At 39.8% G+C, this 21572-nt stretch overlaps 1 protein-coding gene across 10 annotated transcripts in view; it reads right to left on the bottom strand.

Annotated features, from left to right (window-relative positions):
• The window catches only part of ATP6V0A1 (ATPase H+ transporting V0 subunit a1), a 59341-nt gene extending 41815 nt beyond the window's left edge, over positions 1 to 17526 (bottom strand). For 9 of the 10 annotated variants that reach the window (XM_045488928.1, XM_045488930.1, XM_045488932.1 and 6 more), the window contains exons 1-3: positions 17397 to 17526; positions 15069 to 15232; positions 938 to 1016 (exon numbers count right to left, since the gene is read on the bottom strand). In XM_045488928.1, coding sequence (XP_045344884.1) covers positions 938 to 1016; positions 15069 to 15185 — 196 coding nt within the window. In that variant the 5' untranslated portion in view covers positions 15186 to 15232; positions 17397 to 17526. Of the gene's footprint in view, positions 1 to 937; positions 1017 to 15068; positions 15233 to 17072; positions 17092 to 17396 lie in introns of those variants that run through there. The other variant, XM_045488929.1, reaches the window with a different exon arrangement.
• Positions 17527 to 21572: the final 4046 nt, after the last annotated feature.

Raw genomic sequence — 21572 nt, 5'->3', positions numbered from 1 at the left:
GACCAAATTCACCAATCAGCTAACTAAAAGCTGGCATAGTATAGTAGTGAGATCACGGGTTTCAGAGCCAGAGAGAACAACCTGGATTCAAATACTGGTTCCAGTACAACTGCTTATGTTCCCAGGCAAGTCACTTAACCTCTCTGATCTTTGGTTTCCCCGTTTATTTATTTATTTAATACTTATTTTTTAAGTAATCTCTACACCCCATGTGGGGTTCAAACTCACCACCCTGAGATCAAGAGTCAGATGCTCTACTGACTGAGTCAACCAGGCATCCTGGCTTCCTAATTTATTAAATGAGGTAATACCCAACTGAAGGAATATTGTGAGGAATGAATGAAATAAAGTTTATGTACTCCCCAACTCTCAACAGTACCCTAAAAATGTGTTAGTTTCTTCCTTCATAAAAAGCTCAAATTAAAAGGTGGTTATATTGATATCTAAAATAGATGGTGGGCGCCTTGGTGGCTCAGTCGGTGGAATGTGCAACTCCTGATCTCAAGGTTGTGGGTTTAAGCCCACACTGCTTAAAAATAAAATCTTTAAAAATTATAATAAATAAATAATATTTTTAAATTAAAAAACATATAAAATAAAATAAAAATAAAATAAAAATAGTGGTCTGAGTCCTGTCTCTCAGAATTCTATAATGCAATAGCTATAGCAGTAGCTATAAAACCCTTCCCATAAAAAATAACCAATGTGTTCAGCTTGCAATCTTGTCATCTCAAAGTTTCCATTAAGCACCACCTAGCCCCAATACCATAAAATCCACTTGTACATGAGAAATTCATCTTAATATCAAGATCCCAAGACTATTCCTCCTTTCTTTTTCTCCTGTAGTATTTTCTCGTTTTGTTAAGAGGACTAGCATCTCTAATTTAAGACAAATGACTCATTATAGGAACATCATACAGGACCAAAATGCACATACGAAGCTTTCGATCCATTTCTTCACATCTTCTAACTTCATTCACAAATTTCCGCTGGAAAACATTCACATCTGGATTTAACTGCAAAATAAGAACACAATACCAAATATTTAAAACAAATTTTTTTAAGGTTTATTTATCTTTGAGAGAGAGAGAAGAGAGAGAGAGAGAGAGAGAGAGAGCCCGTGCACATGCACGCTAGCGGGGGAGGGGCAGAGAGAGAGGGAGACATAATTTGAAGAAGGCTTCAGGCTCTGAGCTGTCAGCACAGAGCCAAATGTGGGGCTCAAACTCACAAACTGTGAGATCATGCCCTGAGCCTAAGTGGGACACTTAACCAACTGAGCTACCCAGGTGCTCCCCAAATATTTAAATACTGCATCTATTTCCTCTGTGTCACAAGCAACACATTCTGCAAAGTGAAACCTAATTTTGTGTCAGTGTATGATGCAATCATACGATGCAAAAATGGTCTACTGTCCTATATAACCTGCTTCAGGGCCAATCACACCAACTGAAGATAAAAACCCCTCTCTCACTGTGGCACCACATTATTGGAATGGAGGCAAATTAGACAAAGCACCAAGGTACAAGATGGTCCTCCCAGGCAAAAGTCTCAGTGAGCTCCCCCAGCCAAAAACTTGAGCAATGATGTATACCAGAAGCTCTGCCCAGTTTTCCTTCTCTTCCTCCCAATCAGAAGAGACAAAAGGCAAACATCTTTTATTCTTCTGTCCCAGGATCTTCACTTCCTACCAGACAGGCTGGTTTATTCATTCATACATCACAAGTAATTTTCAAAGCAATGTGACAGATATTCTGGGAAACACAAACAAGGTCCTACTTACTAAGAAGCCTGAAATCTAGTAAAGAAAAAAAAATACACACAACCAACAAGAGCATGTGATAAATTCCATAAAAGTAATACCAATAAAGAACTATAGCTACTCACTCAACATTTATGGAGCACCATATATACACTACTGTATTAGGCACTGTTATAAGTACAAAAGGATATGTCCAAGCTTTGAGGAGCTATCAGATCCATGGACGAGACAGACACAAACTAATAAATGCAATTTGTTGTGATAAATGCTACTTTAAAAAAGAAAATATTGTTGTCAGTTTCTTATACAATTAAACATATCCCTAGGTACATCACAACTAAGCATTCCACTACTAGATATTTGTTTAAGAGAAATGAAAACATGTCTACAGAGACTCGTACAAGAATGTTTACAGCATGGCACAAGAACAGACACTCAGATCAATGGAACAGAATAACCCAGAAATGGACCTACAACGTATGGCCAACCAATCTTTGACAAAGCAGGAAAGAATATCCGATTGAATAGACAGTATCTTCACCAAGTGGTGCTGGGAAAACTGGACAGCGACATGCAGAAGAATGAACCTGGACCACTTTCTTACACGATACACAAAAATAAACTCAAAATGGATGAAAGACCTAAATGTAAGACAGGAAGCCATCAAAATCCTTGAGGAGAAAGCAGGCAAAAATCTCTTTCATCTTGGCCGCAGAAACTTCTTATTCAACATGTCTCTGGAGGTAAGGGAAACAAAAAGCAAAAATGAACTACTGGGACCTCATCAAAATAAAAAGGTCCTGCACAGCGAAGGAAACAATCAGCAAAACTAAAAGGCAACCGACAGAATGGGAGAAGACATTTGCAAATGACGTATCAGATAAAGGGTTAGTCTCCAAAATCTATAAAGAAGTTATCAAACTCAACACCCAAAAAACACATAATCCAGTGAAGAAATGGGCAAAAGACATGAATAGACATTTCTCCAAAGAAGACATCCAGATGGTCAAACAACACATGAAAAAATGCTCAACATCACTCATCATCAGGGAAATACAAATCAAAACCACCATGAGATACCACCTCACACCTATCAGAATGACTAACATTAACAACTCAGGCAACAACAGATGTTGGCAAGGATGCAGAGAAAGAGGATGTCTTTTGCATTGTTGGTGGGATGTGCAAACTGGTGCAGCCACTCTGGAAAACAGTATGGAGGTTCCTCAAAAAATTAAAAATAGAACTACCCTACGACCCAGCAATTGCACTTCTAGGTATTTATCCAAGGGATACAGGTGTGCTGTTTCGAAGAGACACATGCACCCCCATGTTTATAGCAGCACTATCAACAATAGCCAAAGTATGGAAAGAGCCCAAACGTCCATCGATGGATGAATGGATAAAGAAGAGGTGGTATGTATGTACAATGGAGTATTACTCGGCAATCAAAAAGAATGAAATCTTGCCATTTGCAACTACGTGGATGGACCTGGAGGGTATTATGCTAAGTGAAATTAGTCAGAGAAAGACAAGTATCATATGACTTCACTCATATTAGGACTTTAAGAGACAAAACAGATGAACGTAAGGGAAGGGATACAAAAATAATATAAAAACAGGGAGGGAGACGAAACATAAGAGACTCATAAATATGGAGAACAAACAGGATTACTGGAGGGGTTGTGGGAGGGGGGATAGGCTAAATGGGTAAGGGGCATTAAGGAATCTACTCCTGAAATCATTGTTGCACTATATGTTAACTAATTTGGATGTAAATTTAAAAAAAAAAAAAAAAAAGAATGTTTACAGCAGCTTTATTTATAATAGTCCTAAATGGCAATGTTCCAAATATCCAACAACAGGAGAACAGATGAAGACATTGTGGTGTATCGGAATACTACTCAGCAATAAAAAAAGAAGCAACTACAGACATACATAAAAACAGATAAATCTCTTGGGGTGCCTGGGTGGCTCAGTTGGTTAAGTGTCCGACTTCGGCTCAAGTCATGATCTCACAGTTCGTGAGCTCTAGCCCCACGTCAGGCTCTGTGCTGATGGCTCAGAGCCTGGAGCCTGCTTTGAATTCTGTGTCTCCCTCTCTCTGCCCCTCCCCACTAGTGCTCTACCTCTCAAAAATAAATTTAAAAAAGATTTTAAAAAATGAAAAAAAAAACAGATAAATCTCAACATTAGGTTGAGTGAACGAAGTCAGACATAAGACTTTGCAATGTATGATTCCATTTACATAAAGTTCAAAACTAATCTATGATTGTAGAAATCAAAACAGAGGTTACCTACAGGGGGTGGAGAATGACCAGAAGCAGCACATAAGATATCTTTCTGGGATGATGGAAATATTCTATATCTTGACTGGAGTAGTAGTTGCAAAGGTATAAAAATTTACCAAAATCATCAAATTGTACTCTTAAGGTCTATGCATTTCACTGAATATAAATTTTACATCCATAAAAAAAGTGGGAGAATGAAAGAAAAAGAAAAGAATAAAAGAAAGAAAGAAATGAACATATGTAGGAGTAACTATGAGAAAAAATGGGTAACTAAGTGGAATAAATGTACAAAGGAAACACCAGAGCTGGGACTTTGGGAGATAAGACAGAATTCACCAAGCAGAAACAGGCAGAATGAAGCAGAAAGACTTTGACAAGTGACTCAGAGACATAAAAAAAAAATCATATATTCAGAGAAGGGGAAAAATTATTCCGCAGGCAAAACGGAATCAAATAATCTGATTTTTAAAAAATACTTCTTAAAAGTTTACTTTTTTGAAGACTAATACTGTGCATGAAGAATAAATTGTAAGAGAGACAGACTGATGATAGAGAAACTATTAAGGACATTATTTGTATTATTATATTAACATTAGACAGAGGAAATCTAAGGCAAAAAACATTAGTAGAGTACGAGAATCATTACAAAATGGTAATAAGAACAATTCCCAGGAAGATGCAATAATCCTAAACTTAGATATTTCTAATAAAACGTTTTTTTCCACTAAGCAGGCAGTATCTTGGCCTTTCGTTCAGAAATTTCTACTTCAATAAATATGACACTGAAGTTAAAGTAGCCACAAGACTGATAACTTTACTGGTTTCATTATCTGGAGGCAAAGTTCAACGGCAGCCAGTTTCAGGTAAGGCACCCCAAAACATATGGGCAAGGAAGGCATCCTCAAAATATTTCCAACAGAAATTAATAGGACCACAAGGAGACACTGACAAATCTATGTATAGGAAATTTTAAATACAATTTTAAATTATTGATATATTAAGTCAACCAAATATATACATATATTTTAATTTGAGAGACAAAGCACTAGCAGGGGAGAAAGCGGCAGAGGGAGAGAGAGAGAGAATCTTAAGCAGGCTCTATGCTGACTGAGGAGCCTGACCTGGGGCTCGAGCCCACCACCCTGGGATCATGACCTGAACCAAAACCAAGAGTCAGATGCTTAACCGACTGAGCCACCCAGGTGCCTTAAGTCTACCAAATATTAATAAGGATAGAGAAAATGTGAACCTAATAAATGAGTTTAATCTAATATATATATATATATATATATATATATATACATACACACACACACATATGTATATATGTATATACATATATATGTATAATATATGCGTGTATATATATATTTAGAAAGAGACAGATTTTTTTTATCCCAGCATTCAAAGTTCTCTCTTTTTTAAAAAGTTTATTTATTTTGAGAGAGAGAGAGAGAAAGAGAGAGAGACAGTGGGGGAGGGGCAGAGAAAGAGGGAGAGAGAGAATCCCAAGCAAGCTCTGCATTCTCAGCACAGGGCCCAACTCCGGATCAGTCTCACAAACTGTGAGATCAAGACCTGAGCCAAGATCAAGAGTCAGACGCTTAACCGACAGCCACCCAGGCACCTCTACAGTTCTCTTTTTAAGAACTCAAAGAATTCATTATGAAGGGGTGCCTGAGTGGCTCAATGGGTTAAGTGTCCAATTCTTGGTTTTGGCTCAGGTCATGATCTCACGGTTCATGAGTTTGAGCCCTGCACAGAGGTCAGTGCTGACAGTGCAGAACCTGCTTGGGATTCTTTCTCTCTCTCTCTCTCTCCCCCCCCCACCCCCCCCATGCTTGCTCTCACCCTCTCTCAAAATAAATAAACTTAAAAAAAAAAAAAAGAATTCTTTATGAAAATTGACCACAAAATAGGTCATACAGCAAATCTCAGTAAAGAATTGATATTGGGGTACCTGGGTGGTTCAGTCAATTGAGCATCCAGCTCTTGATTTTGGCTCAGGCTATGATCTCTTGATCATGGGATAGAGCCCTGCACTGGGCGTGGAGCCTGCTTGAGATTCTCTCTCTCCCTTCCCCTCTATCCCTCTCCTGCTTCTGCTCTCTCTCAAAAAAAAAAAAAAAAAAAAAAAAAAGAAAGAAAAATAGAAAAGAATTGGCACTATACAATGTTCTATGATAATGCAATTAAGTTAGAAGGAAACAATCAGCAAAACTAAAAGGTAACCAACGGTATGGGAAAAGATATTTGCAAATGACATATCAGATAAAGGGTTAGTCTCCAAAATCTATAAAGAAGTTATCAAACTCAACACCCAAAAAACACATAATCCAGTGAAGAAATGGGCAAAAGACATGAATAGACATTTCTCCAAAGAAGATATCCAGATGGTCAAACAACACATGAAAAAATGCTCAACGACACTCATCATCAGGGACATACAAATCAAAACCACAATGAGATACCACCTCACACCTGTCAGAATGGCTAACACTAACAACTCAGACAACAACAGATGTTGGTGAGGATGCGGAGAAAGAGGATCTCTTTTGCACTGCTGGTGGGAATGCAAACTGGTGCGGCCACTCTGGAAAACAGTATGGAAGTTCCTCAAAAAATTAAAAATGGAACTACCCTATGATCCAGCAATTGCACTACTAGGTATTTATCCAAGGGATACAGGTGTGCTGTTTCAAAGAGGCACATGCACCCCCATGTTTTAACAGCTCTATCGACAACAGCTGAAGTATGGAAAGAACCCAAATGTCCACCGATGGATGAATGGATAAAGAAGATGTGGTATACATACACAATGGAGTATTACTCTGCAGTCAAAAAGAATGAAATCTTGCCATTTGCAACTATGTGGGTGGAACTAGAGGGTATTATGCTAAGCAAAATTAGTCAGAGAAAGACAAATATCACATGACTTCACTCATATGAACAATTTAAGATACAAAACAGATAAACATAAGGGAAAGGAAGCAAAAATAATAAACATAGAACAAACAGAGGGTTACTGGAGGGGTTTTGGGAGGGGGGCATTAAGGAATCTACTTCTGAAATCGTTGCACTATATGCTAACTTGGCTGTAAATTAAAAAATAAATAAATTAAAAGAAATAAATAAAACAATTTTCTAGAAAAATATAATTTACCAAGACTGACAAGGAAAAAACAACAACAGAATAAGCCTATAATCAGTAAAGAAATTTCAACAGTTAAAATATATCCATCTAAAAAATATCAGGCCTAGGGGCGCCTGGCTGGTAGTGGAGCGTGGGACTCTTGACCTTGGGGTCATGAGTTCAAGCCCCACATGGAGCATAGAGCTTACTTTAAAAATAAGAAAAATAATAAATAAATAATAAAGAAGTAAAAACATCAGGCCTAGAAGGTGTAAAGATAGTCTGTACTAATCTTTTAAAGACTAGATAAACCCAAATCTTTAGAAAATTATTCCAGAGGCAAAATGAAGGAACGCTCCTCAACTAACAAATAAGACCGGCCAGTATAAGCTTGATACAGGGTGAGAATAGTTTGACAAAGGACAATTACAAGCCGGTATCACTTATCAATACAGTAGTCTCTCCCTTCTTATTTCCAGTTTTAGTTACCTGCAGTCAACTGTGGTCCAGAACCAAGTGATCCTCCTTCTGACATATAGTCAGAAAGTCAACAGTAACCTAACGCTACATGACAACCCCTATGTCATTCATCTCACTTCATCTCGTCACATTGGCATCTCATCATCTCACATCCTCACAAGAAGGGTGAGTACAGTAGAAAAAGCTATTTTCAGAGAGACCACATTCACATAACTTTCATTACAGTATAGTTACAATTGTTCTATTTTATTATTGTTGTTAATCTCTTACTGTGCCTAACTGATAAACTAAAGTTTATCATGTATATTTGTATAGTAAAAAACAACACACACACACACACACACACAGTTTAGTACTATCTGTGGTTTCAGGCACCCATGGTGGATCTTGGAACATATCCTCCATAGATAAGGAGGGGGACTACTGTGTAAGAGAAAAAAATCCTAATACAATATTAGGAAACTGAATCCCCAAATTCTTTTGAAATACACCTCAGGAGCGAGTTGACTTTACACAGGCTTGCAAGGATGATTTTACATTAAAAAAACAAAAAAACAAACAAAACCCAACAACTATACAATTGCCCAATAAGCATATGAAAAGATGCTCCACATAATTGGCCATGAGGGAAATGCAAATCAAAACTGCTGTGAGATACCACTTCATAGCCATTAACATGGTTATCATAAAAATTTTTTAAATGAAAAATAACAAGTGACAGTGAGGATGTGAAGAAATTGGAACCCTCGTATGTTGCTGCTGGGAACGAAAATGGTGTGGCTGCTGTAAAAAGCAGTCTCCTGGAGGTTCCTCAGAAAACTAAACATAGAATTAACATATGATCCAGCAATTCCACCCATCAGTACACACCCAAAAGCAATAAGCAATCAAACAAATACTTGTACACAAATGCTTACAGCAGCATTACTGACAATAGTCAAAAAATGGAAACAACCCCAATATGTTCAAGTGATGAATGAATAAAGAAAAGGCGGTATATGCATACAATGGAATATCATTCAGCCATAAAAAGGAACAAAGTCCTAATACGTGCTACAATCTTGATGAATCCTGAAAACAATATGCTAAGTGGAAGAATCAGGACACAAAAGGCAACATATTGTATGATTCCAATTACGTATGACGTCCAGAACTGGAGAATCCATAGAGACAGAGATAGACTAGATGGTTGGCCAGGGCTAGGGGAAGGGAGGATGAGGAGTGACTGCTAATGGATACAGGGCTTTTTTGGGGGGTGATGAAATGTTCTGGTTAGATAGTGGTGATGGTTGCACAACCCTGTAAATACACTAAAAACCAATGAATTGTACATTGTAAAATGGTGACTTTTTTTTTTTTTTTTTTTTTGCCTATCTCAATTAAAAAGATCATAGGCAGCAGAGTCAGACAGTCTGGGGGGGACAGCAGTGCCCAGGTGGCTCAGTTGGTTGAGTGCCCGACTCTTGATTTCGGCTCAGGTCATGATCTCACAGTTTGTGGGCTTGAGCCCCATATCAGGCTCCACACTGACAGGGCAGAGCCTGCTTCAGATTCTCTCTCTCCCTCGCTCTCTGCCCCTCTCCCAACTTGTGTGGGCCCCCCCCCCCCCCACAAATAAGTAAATAAACTTAAGAAAAAGTAGTCTGGGGGTACAGATCTGTCTGTCTTGGGTAGATATTTTCATCTGTGGCCTGGGGTACTAGTCTATAATATGAGAATGGCAAGTTCCACTATTCAAAAGTAGGTTCTACTTCTCAGAGTTGCTGCGAGGAATGCCTAAAATAATAATGTAAAATGTTCAATATGGCAACAAAAAAATGCAAACTATCATTGTGACTGTAAGTGTTAAACGGCAAGGGATTAAAGAGTAGAGAAGCATGTCAAAGAGAAGAGTGGATGGGGGGACAGATGAGTCACACAAGATTTTGAACAAGTTGGGCGAGGAAAATGTCCCACTCAATCCTCTCTAAAACCCAGAGTGGTGGTATGTTTTGCAGAGAAGATAGGCAACAGCTCTATCTTATACTGAAACCACCCACTTTAAGATGTTGCCCATTTTCAAATGAAAAATAGATACAATAAAGTTAAAGATACATGCTGAAGCATGGATGAACCTTGAAAACATGCTAAATGAAAGAAGTCAGTCACAAAAGGCTACATATTATAGGATTCTACTGACATGAAATGTTCACAATAAGCAAATTCACAGCAACAGTAGATTAGTGGTTTCCAGGGGGTAGAAGTGGAGGAGGGGGATTGGGACGAAAACAGGCAGTGAGTGTTAATGGCGACAGAATTTCTTGTCAGGGTAATGAAAGTTCTAAAACTGACTGTGGTGATGGTTGTAGAACTCTGTGAATATACTAAAAATCACTGAATTATACACTTCGGATGGACAAATTATATCTCAGTAAAGCTGTTTAAAAAAGACAGTAGGAAAAAAATCTGGATATGTAATTTACCAAATTAATAGATTAACAGAAAAAAACATGATAACCTCAACAAATGAAGAAAAAGGCATTCAATAAAATTTTGCAATCATTTGTGGCAATAACTTTAGAAAATCAGAAATTCAGGGGCGCCTGGGTGGCTCAGTCGGTTGAGCGTCCGACTTTGGCTCAGGTCACGATCTCACGGTTCGTGGGTTCGAGCCCCGCGTCAGGCTCTGGGCTGATGGCTCAGAGACTGGAGCCTGCTTCCAATTCTGTGTCTCCCTCTCTCTCTGCCCCTCCCCCATTCATGCTCTGTGTCTCTCTGTCTTAAAAATAAATAAACATTAAAAAAAAAAAATTTAGAAAATCAGAAATTCAAAGGAATCTGAATAATTTAATAGAATTTTCCAAAAACTTAAGAGTAAACATCTTATTTAAATTGTGAAATAATAGGGCACCTGGAGGACTCAGTCAGTTAAGCATTGACTCCTGATCTCAGCTCAGGCCTTGATCTCGGGGTCATGAGTTCAAGCCCCAAGTTGGGCTCTGTGCTGGGTGTGTAGCCTACTTGAAAATAACAAATAAATAAATAAATAAATAAATAAAATTGTGAAATATTGGGGTACCTGGCTGGCTCAGTTGCAAGAGCATGCAACTCTTGATCTCGGGGTCATTGAGTTCAACCCCACATTGAATGTAAAGATTATAGAAAGAAAGAAAGAAAGAAAGAAACAAACAAACAAACAAAGATTCCCCTTAAAGTCGGGAGCATAGACAAGAATGCCATGTGACACATACATAGCCTCACTTCTTATTAACAAAAACCCCAGGGGCACCTGGGTGGCTCAGTCAGATAAGCATATGACTCTTGGTTTTGGCTCAGGTCACGATCTCACAGTTCATGGGATCAAGCCCCACATCAGGCTCCGCATTGAAAATGTAGAATCTGCTTGGGATTCTCTCTCTTCTTCCCTCTGCCCCTCCCTCTCTCTCTCTCAAAATAAATAAATAAACTTAAAAAATGTTCATTTAAGGCAGTTACTACTCAGCTGAAAAGCCTCTTTTCCCAGACTCCCTTACAGCTAGACTATGCCATAATTCTGGTCAACAAAAATTAGGAAACTCTTCTGAGGATTTCTAAGAAAGTTGTTTTTTGGGTTTTTTTTTTTTTTCTCCTGATAGAAGTACTTCTCCTTTCTCCCTGCACTTCCTTCTTCTTGCCTAGAATACGCATGCAATGCCTGGAGCTTTGGTGGTCCTCTGCGAGGACAAAAGCCAAATGCTCCAGGATGGCCAAAAAGAAATACAGGATGATCTCAGGACACTGGTGATAGTGTGAAGCTGGGCCTCGTGTTACGTGAGAAAGTACACCCCTATCACTTGGGTTTTCAGTTACATATAGCTGAACACAATCCTAACCAGTATTAGTTTGCCGTTACTCTTCTTCTGCCTGTTAGTAAAGGTCTTAAGGTACACGGCAAAATAAGAAAAAAAAGAATAAGGACTTGAAAGGAAGAAACAGCTTACTCTTCAATAGTGCAGTAAAAAAGATTATATCAAACGTAGCAACATGTTAACAAGTGGTGAATCGACTGCAGAGTATTCAGCTTTGAAATTTTTAAAAATAAAAATTTAGGGAAAAAATACTAATAAGCAAAAAAGAACAATTAATTTTACGTGTGACCACATATACCATAAACAAAGAGAAAAGACAGGGGTGCCTGGGCAGTTCAGTCAGTTAAGCACCTGACTTCAGCTCAGGTCATGATCTCACAGTCCGTGAGTTCGGACCCTGTGTTAGGCTCTGCGCTGACAGCTCAGGGCCTGGAGCCTGCTTCAGATTCTGTGTCTCCCTCTCTCTCTGCCCCTCCCCCACTCACACTCTGTTTCTCAAAAATGAATAAATGTTAAAAAAAAAATTTTTTTTAAACAAAGGGAAAAGACAAGGCAAATTATCAGTAAAGGATTAGTAAAAGATTAGCTTCCAAAAATACATGAAGAACTTTTACATATTCTGTAAGTCAGTAAGCAAAAGGTAAGCAACCCAATAGAAAAACAAGCAGATGATATGGATAAGACATTCATGGGAATGAAACCCACTATGTCCAATAACCAGATAAAAAGATACTGAGCATACTAATCAAGAAAATTCAAATTAAAACAACAAAAATACAGCACTTCACAACATCTAACAGTTAAAGAGGCACAGGATGCTCAGCAATGCCCCTCTTAGTTATAATCCCCAGAGCAGCAACAAGTCCGTGAAATCAATACTCTTTACACAGTAACACTAAAACATCATTTGCCTTTTTCATCCTCACTCATGAATATTCAGTGAAGTTTTCCAGAGGCTCATGGTATACATCACAGCCAGATGACTGCAGAAGCAGATAGGAGAATCCAGCTGCCTTCTATTAATTCAGACATTAAAGAAATTTTCAAAAATATAAAAGCAAAGCAATTCTTTTATTTTGGAAAATATAATTATTTAAAAAAAATACTACTTATGATAACACATATCAGGTTTATTATTGTGAGTTTTTAAATAAGTATTTTAAACATATCTTCATTTTAATTTCCAATACAATAAATATTGACAGCTATAACTCATAAAAGCTCTTTAGATCCTCAATCATGTTTTCAGAGTGTAAAGAGGACCTTAGACCAAAAATTTTGAGAACCACTGCCCTGGAGAAACTATCACGCATGTATACCGGGAGACATATACAAGAATCTTCCTTGCAACACTGTAATAACAAAGAACTGCAATTACTTAAATGTTCATCAGAAGGAAAAAATTATAAACTGTATATATTCTTACAATAACTATATAGCAATTTTAAGAAATGAACTAATGCTGCCTGTAACAGGTGGTCAAATCTCACAAATAATGAATTTCAAAAGCACAGCGCTGAAAGATACATACAATATGCCATGCATATAGTTTTAAAACATGCAAAATCATACTAGTATACATTATTATTTAGCGATACACACATATGTAGCAAGAGTAAAAAATAAAAATACATGGGAATGATAAAAGCAAAACATGGCTGGCTCAAACATGGCTGGCTCAGTCAGTAGAGCATGTGACTCTCAGTCTTGGGATCATGAGTTCAAGCTCCATGTTGGGCATAGACTTACTTAAAAAAAAAAAAAAAAAAAAAAAAAAGGCAAAAATCATTGCAAAGGTTACCTGTGGGGAGGTGGGGAGAGAAATAGCATGCAGGAAGACTACACGGGAGCCTTCAATTACATGAATGTTTATCTCTTAAGTAGACAGTAGAAATGGAGGTATTCATTATGTTATTCCCTATAATTTTTTGTCTGATTGCAATACATCATAAGTAAAATTTAAGAATGCTGAAGAGAGGGGCACAGGGGTGGCTCAGTCGGTTAAACATCCAACTCTGGATTTCAGCTCAGGTCATGATCTCACGGTTCGTGAGTTTGAGTCCCATGTCAGGCTCTGCGCTGAAAGCCTGGGATTCTCTCTCCCCCACACTCTCTGCCCCTCCCACCCTCTCTCTCCCTCAAAAAAAAAAAAAAAAAAAAAATGCTGAATAGATACAATGGGTGTTAGGAAGGGGGAGACACTGTAGGACCAACTTCCTTTGGTTTCAAATTAAGGGTGACTTAGGTTTGATTTAGGTCTCAAATCTAGAAAACTGGAAGACTATCAATACATTAGCTCAAACTTAGGAAGTCAGGATGAAGAAATAGTTTGGGAGAAGGTAAGGTGCTGGGATTTAGACAGGCTACCATGAGAAGTAGAAATGACAAAATTCTTAGAGAGTTGTAAATTTACGGATGGTGTTTGAGAACTGTCACAGCCAGAGACATAGATTTGGGGCTCAATGAATAAGATGGAAGATTTGAGAATAGATGAGGTCATCAAAAAAGGTGGTAAAGGAAGATGTGGCTATGGACAAGCTTCTCCAGACAGAGCAGAGGAGAGAGCTTGAGGAATAATGACACAGAAAGCCAAGATGGAGAAGATAAGAGAGGTTAGTGGAAGATAACAGTGAGCCCTCAGAATGGTAAGAAAAGGAATCAGAATCAGGTAGGAGAACATTCAAAGAGGGAAGGCGTAAGAAGGTTCAAAGATAATAAAAAATATACTATGTCACTGGACTCTATTTGTGTAATTTCAGTGTGCCAGTTCCAGGAAGCCAATATTGATTAATCCCACCCCATTCTGACCACTCCTCTGTCACCTATTCATTCCAACAAATGCTGACAGTATCCTGTATGTGGACACAAAGGATACAATGATTGTCTTCAGCATCCTAAGATGACAGTAGAAGACAGAGATAATCAACTACTAACACTAGTGAATGTAAAACCACAACTACCGTGAATGCTATCAGTGAAAGTACATGGAGCTTTGAGATGCGTAATTAGGGAACTGTTAACTCCTCTTTCCTTTCAACAGGGTATGTTGTGCCTTCTTCAGCAGACTGCAAGACCCTTAGGGCATACTTTTTTATACTCTTAGACTGCTGATTTTCTTTAGATATCTTCTCTAAGTGCTCAGCATAATGCTTCAAAATAATGGATATTTAGTATATACTTACTCATATATCTGTACGTTGATGCATCAGATTTTGTAATAAACATGTCCTACTGTATGGAAGAGCTATGACATTTTTTAAATAACCTGCCACAGGTGTTAAAGAGGCCAAAAGCAATGTGCAAGCCTTGGTGTGTCCTCTACCCACATCCCAATCAATTACCTTGAGATTGTATAGGATTATTTGCAAAGGGGGAACTAGTAATATCATGGAAATTTTGGCACAAACATTCTCACCTCTAGAGAGACAACTCGAAATGTACACTCTACCAACAGTCAGCCAGTGCTATAATGTTATTTTTGCAAATAAAACCCAACATTCATCATAAGGCAATTAGCCATGACAAGAAAAAACAGAGTTTAGCGGTATTCAACAAGCAGCCCCACAACTACTTACATCACGAAATTGAACCTTTCCCAGTTCTCCTAATTCACTGACGCAACAATAAGCAGCTTCTGATTGTAGAAAAAGCTGGGCCAGCGTCATCTCCTCACTCCGGAAAAGCTCCCCCATGGTGGCAGAAAGTGCCAGTCAATGGAGTGTATGGATTTCTCTCCAACCTAAAGCAAAAAGAGAAAACTGAATGACCTCAGATATTACCAAGAGGGCTAAGAGCAAACAACACTGCAGTAAAGCTCTTTTGTTTTGCATTCCATATCTTCTACCCCTTGCAGACAGATTTTTAACATCCTGCTTAGAAAGATGGAAAGGAGAAATTGCAAAAGACTGTTACTAAATCCTCTCCTGCAGATGAAAAGTCACTTCCTTTGCAGTCAACACCAGGATCAAATGACAATACTTTGGGGCATCTCAATACATAAGAATGTATCCAGGTTAAAAACAGGAACTGGGATTCCCAAACAGCTCTTTAAATACCCTGGACAGGGTATTATGACTCAGTGGTGTTCACACCACACAACCTGTTTTTGGTTTGTGTCAGGAAACAAACAGAAGAGACCTAGATTACCCTCTCATAAAGGATGTCTCCCTTGAAATTAGTTTTCTACACTCTACTGCCCATTTCTAACTCTCAGAGTCCCAGCACTACCCTAGAACTAAGGCTACCTTAAAGGGTTTAACCTTCCAACTTCTCAGAAAACACCATTTTCTCCCTAAGGAATCTAAACACATCAGCATTATCTACAAAAAAAAAAAAAAAAAAAAAAAAAAAAAAGAGAGAGAGAGAGAGAGAGAGAGGGGCGCCTGGCTGGTTCAGTGGGTACAGCACGTGACTCTTGATCTCAGGGTCATGAGTTCAAGCCCCAGGTTGGGTGTGGAGCCTACTTAAAAAAAAAAAAAAAAAAAAGAGAGAGAGAGAGAGAGAGAGGGGCGCCTGGCTGGTTCAGTGGGTACAGCACGTGACTCTTGATCTCAGGGTCATGAGTTCAAGCCCCAGGTTGGGTGTGGAGCCTACTTAAAAAAAAAAAAAAAAAAAAGCCAGCTTGCATATTAAGCTGGATTTCAAGTCCAGCATGCCAGGAGTACATTGATAATGACAAAGCAGTTTTTATCAAGCCACAGGGTATAAACTGGCCACCTCCTTAGCTTTCCGTTTCTTATCCCCATCCTTCAAGATTAATTACATTCTTCCATCTGTTAAAGCTTCTCATACATAAGCCAATAAAGATTTCTTTTAGGGCTGTCTTATTCTCGCCCGGTATGAAAGACAATGGCGCTATCAGTGGTCCTGAAACTGCAATTATTTGTTCGCAATCAGCTATTGTAAGGCACAGACTGCACAGTATCTAAACTCAGCACACCATACAGCATTTTTAGTATCACGAAGGCATCCATAATGATAGGTGAAACTGGCATCAAAAAAGAGCTACTCTGCAAGGCTGGAAGACATTTTGAGAAATCTGAATGACAAAACCTTTGTGCATTTGATGTTCAAGGCACACAATAACACACTCATATATAAGCAAGGATTTCTCAAGAGATTACGTAGCTTGACTTTAAAATCGTCTATACCTGAGTCACTCAAAACAGCTGTTATCAACCCTCCCACATCTTCCCCCCAAACAAGGAGAGATTCCACAGCCTCTAAAGCCGGTAAAATTATGCCTGATCAGCATAGTTCAGGGGCTGTCAATAATGACAGCCTCCAGAGTTGCCTCCCTGCTTCTGTTCTTTAATGATTACAAGTCTCCCGAGAACATCTCTACCCCACTGGAGCCAAACAGAAAACCAGGCCAAAGCGATTCTGGGGTGGGACGATGTCACAAAACAAAATATGAAGAAACAGTAATTCTGCACAAGATGAATACAAATAAAGCGCCCGGCGCCTGCCTCATTATTGTCATCCAGTCCTCGTCTCCTACGAGGTACTCAAATTCACCTGCTTCATTTCCTGTCTACCCAGTGAGAAAGCAGGAATTCTCTGAGCCCAGGCACACCTACCTCCAGAAGGGACGATTAAAAGGGGGGAACCCTCAAATGGGGAGCCCCTTTAAGAAGCCCCCCAAATTCTTCTGCCTACCCAATAACCTTCAGTTCCTCCGCCTCCACCTTAAATGGGGGGGAGGGATCAGGGCCTCCAAAGAGGAGAGAACCTCCAATTCCTCTGCCCACAAGAGGGGCGCCCAAAGAGGGGTGAACCCCATTTCCTCTCAAAGACCTAAGATCCCTGCTAATTCCTTTGACAAGCGACGAGGCTGTTAGAACGATTTCCTGTGCCCTTCCGGGGCCGCTCCCTGCCGCGCTGTACCTACATCCCCGGCTCACCTTCAGCCGCGGACCGGGCCGCAGCCAAAGCAGCCGCCCCAGACCAAGCCCGCAGCCTCCGCGGCTCGGGACAGCTGCGCTCGACGTGCGTGCGTCCGCAAAGCCCTGCCCCCGCGTAGCGGCTGGCTCCGCCCCCATGATGACCTCATTGCAGTCAGCCAATGGGGTGGAGCCTCGGCCGGCTGCCGCAGTGCAGAGTCGCGGGGGCGCGGGCAAGACCCAGAGTGCTGACGCCATATTGTGCGCGCGGCCGTGGCACCCGGTCCCGCGGGGCGGGGGTTCCAGTGGGGCCTGCTGGTGCGGGTGCTGGAGGCCCTGAGTCCCCGCGCCCTTCAGAATCCCTTCTCCCTAATACTTACCCTTGAGGCGAGGCTGCCTGCTTTTTTTTCTTTTCATATCCGAAGAATTCACAGCTTTTTTTCGACAGAAGAAACATAAAGGAAGGGGAGAAATCATTATGAAATGACCAGAGACCTGGAGAGGAGCTTAAAAGCGCTTCCAGTCCAGGCTCCTCTACATACACATGCACCCTTTACCCTTAATTTATAGAAGAGAACATTTAAGCCCCGGAGTGAGCAACACCTTGCTCAAGGTGCCAGATCCGTTGTAGAGCCTTGAACAGGGGCTCTTTCACCTAAGTGTGGAAAAGCCCTTTTTAGGAAAGTGCTTGGTTCAGTCCCTCCACCAAGCGTCCAGGCTCTATTTTCCTCCAGTTAGTGGGAAAATCCCCATAAGACCATGTGTTGTGACAGTAAATTTTTATCTTGTTCGGCAAGATTCCTGCGGGCCCATTTGACCACTGAAGAGTTTTCTATTCCTCAAAAACCTTAGAAGAATAACTTAAAGTTTGGGGTTTTTTAACGCAAAAGTGGTGCTACCTACTCTTTATAAAAAACGCCTTTTTCAATACTGATATCGACTCCCTAAGGAGGAGTAGGGATCCCAAATCATTGGTAGTAACCAGAGCTCCATCAGGAAAAACTTGGGAAACCGGTTATTCAGTCTCTGTGGGTGGTGGAACCCTACTGAGATTGAAGTGTGGTGAAGAAGATACTTAGGATAAAAACCTGATGCTGATAATTTTGTCCACTTGGCACAGACAGCATCAATCCTGCTTTACCAGCCTAAAACTAATAATGAAGGGCAAAAAATGGACGTTTTATTTGAATTTTCTATCTCATATTGTGAGTGAAGATATAACTCGACTCCATTACGATTTAGTTGAGAAGTAGCACCTTGGAGAGGTGATCTTCAACATGGTCCTCAATGTGATCTTCCTGTGATCTTCAACGTCCCCTAGCTGTCTCAACTTTCCCGGCAAGGCAGATAGAGACTCACACTTGAAAGCCTGCCAAGGTTTAGAATACTATTACACAATGACTATCATTTCCTTTTTATGAGACTCAAAAAAAGCACCCCCCCCCTTTTTTTTAAACCTCAGAGTCAGGTGCTTGCTAACCACAAATTTTTCATACTCCACCTTTAAGACAGGCTTTCATCTGGACTCACCTCAATCCCCTTGAACTCTCTTTTTTCTCATGATTTCCTTGAAAGTATATCCTCTCAAGTCCCTTTTCTGGCTTCTGTCATCTCCTGCCATCAATCTTTCTCCAGTGTTCTATTCCCTCCATGCTCTCTACCTTGGCAGTCCTGCTTCTTGTCAGGTGTAAATGTCTATGTGTGGAACTCATACCTATTTTTCCATCCACCTCCCTTCTCCTAGGCTCAGAGATGGAATTTCAAGCCGCCTGAATAATGCCATTCAGGCAACAGATGCTTGCCGAAGGCCGAACCTGTGGCGAACGTGGTGCCAGCTGCTGGGGAAAGGAAAAATGGAACAGACACACTTCCCATCCTAGAGGAGTTCACAGTTCAGTGAGAAAGAAAGTTCCAGTAATTACAGGAGAGAGATGAGTGCAATGATTCATACTTATTATGTAACAAGCATACTTTTTTTTGAAACAAAATTTTAATGTTTATTTATTTTTGAGAGAGAACAAGTGGGGGAGGGGTGGAGAGAAAGGGACAGAAGATTCAAAGTGGGCTCTGAGCTGACAGCAGCGAGCCTGATGTGGGGCTCGAACTCACAAATCGTGAGCCGAAGTCGGCTGCTTAACCTACTGAGCCACCCAGGTGCCCCTGCCATTTCATACTTATAGCATTAGGACTCTCTAAGCCCCAGTTTCCTCCTCTGTAAAATGGGGTTAATAATAATACTTACATCACATGGTTATTGTGAGGAATAAAAGGCACTTAGTACACACTTAGCCCTCAGTCTGCATTCAAAAACTGTTAATTATCATCGCCATTACCTTACTGTCATTGAGATACAAAATACCGTATAATGGACCTGAGAATCTCAGAAAAGATTACATTGAGGAGGTGACATGACAGCAGAGTTTCGAAGGATCAGAACTCTCACTGAATAAAAAACTGGCCCTTTCCCTGAGATCATTAATCCTACTGATGGCATTATTGTTTTCCTGGCTACCCAGGTTCCAAGCTTAAGCCATCTCTAATTCCATTCTTTCTCTTTCTCTCCACATTTAGTCAGTTGCTATGTCATGCTAATTGTGTGTCCTGCATTTGTTTCTTGCCTCTACCCGCTTACCCTTTTTATTTTCTTTGCTGATATCCTAGTAGAGTAGGTCCGTTAGCCTCTTTCAGATGACTAAAGCAGGAACCAATGGGAAGCAGCATGGTGTAGTGTCACAGAGCACAGGCTTTTGTACCAGCCTGACCTAGGCTTGTATCTCAGTTCCTCCATTTATTCCATCTAGTGTCAAATTTAAGAGAAATAAACCTCAGCTCTAACGATTACAAGGTGTGTGAACTTGAGCAATTTGGTTCTTGAGCTTCATTTTCCTCGTTGAAATTCTCATGGACTTGTCTGTGTCTCTTTTAGAAAACACAGTACTTTCTACCTGGCTTTTTTTTTTTTTCTATCACCAAACTATAAATTCCTTTTCTCCCCTAGCATCGGGCCTACTCATTCAATAGTAAGTACTATTTCTTGAATGAATGAATGAATGAATGACCCTGAAAGAAATGGGGGCCTCCTAATAGAAATCTACTATCAACAAAAAAACACAGGTATCAGACAAAAAAGAATATGATCACCCCCTGCCTCTTTTCTTTATCCCCTTTATTTTATGGACTTCATTACCGGTGGGGAGGAGAGCTTGTAACAGATTCTTCTATTTTTATAACAGAGATATGAGGGACAGCTGGGAAAGGTTCAGAGCAGAAGCTAGAAATCAAAAAAGGTGTGAGGAGTCAGTGCCAACTTTGCAGGATCAAGTTCAGCACAATAGTGCTAATGTTTGTATTCCATTTACAGTTCTCAAAGTTTTTCTGCATCAAAGCATACCTATGAGGTATAACACTCTTTAAGTTCCATGATGAAGAATACTTTTAAAAATAGCTTTCAGTCATCAAAAATCCATCATTTCTTCAGCAAACATCTACTAAGTGCTTGCTATATACTGGGCATAATGCTGGAAGCTGGAAATGCAAAAATGAGCAAGGAGCCCACAGTCCATCAGAGGAGTCAGACAAACAACTAACTGTAATGTAACATATGTAAGATAGCAGAGATTAGAACAAAAGCTTATGGAAACCCAGAGAGGAGAGCTACCATTTGGCCCTATTGGCCGGCCCTAGAGAAGGCTTTAAGAAGACATGACATTCAAGATGGGCATCGAAGGATAGTAGAATTTTGTTTAGAAGAGGAGACAAAGGCTAATGAAATAGAAGAGAAATAGTACTAATATTAGACCAAAATCAGATTCTATTTTCATCATAGGAGGCAAATACACCAACTTAGCCCAAAAATGAAAGAAATACTTTGATCCAGAATAATCAAGCATTTATGTTGATTTTATCTCTGATTACCTGTATGCTTCTGGAGGAAAGAAAGAAGATGAAAGGATCTTCTGGGCTGTGCTCGTCTTTCTGTTGAACAAGTGCAGCGTATGTCCAACGAGATCAAATATAAAATGCTGTTGATCACACATCCATGGAAAATGTGAGCAATTCTAAATGAAGCTTAGCAAGTAATGCAGTTCTGGGTGTCTTAAACTGAGCTGCCTAGCATTTTTGAAAATGTTTCAATAAAATCTACAAAAATTAGTTCTTCACTACCACGACAAAGCAGACAACAGAGGCAGTGATCTT

Source organism: Leopardus geoffroyi, chromosome E1, assembly GCF_018350155.1.
Source record: "Leopardus geoffroyi isolate Oge1 chromosome E1, O.geoffroyi_Oge1_pat1.0, whole genome shotgun sequence".
Lineage (NCBI taxonomy): Eukaryota > Metazoa > Chordata > Mammalia > Carnivora > Felidae > Leopardus > Leopardus geoffroyi.
The sequence above is the reverse complement of the archived record's forward strand: the minus strand, read 5'-3'. Positions and strand labels throughout refer to the sequence as shown.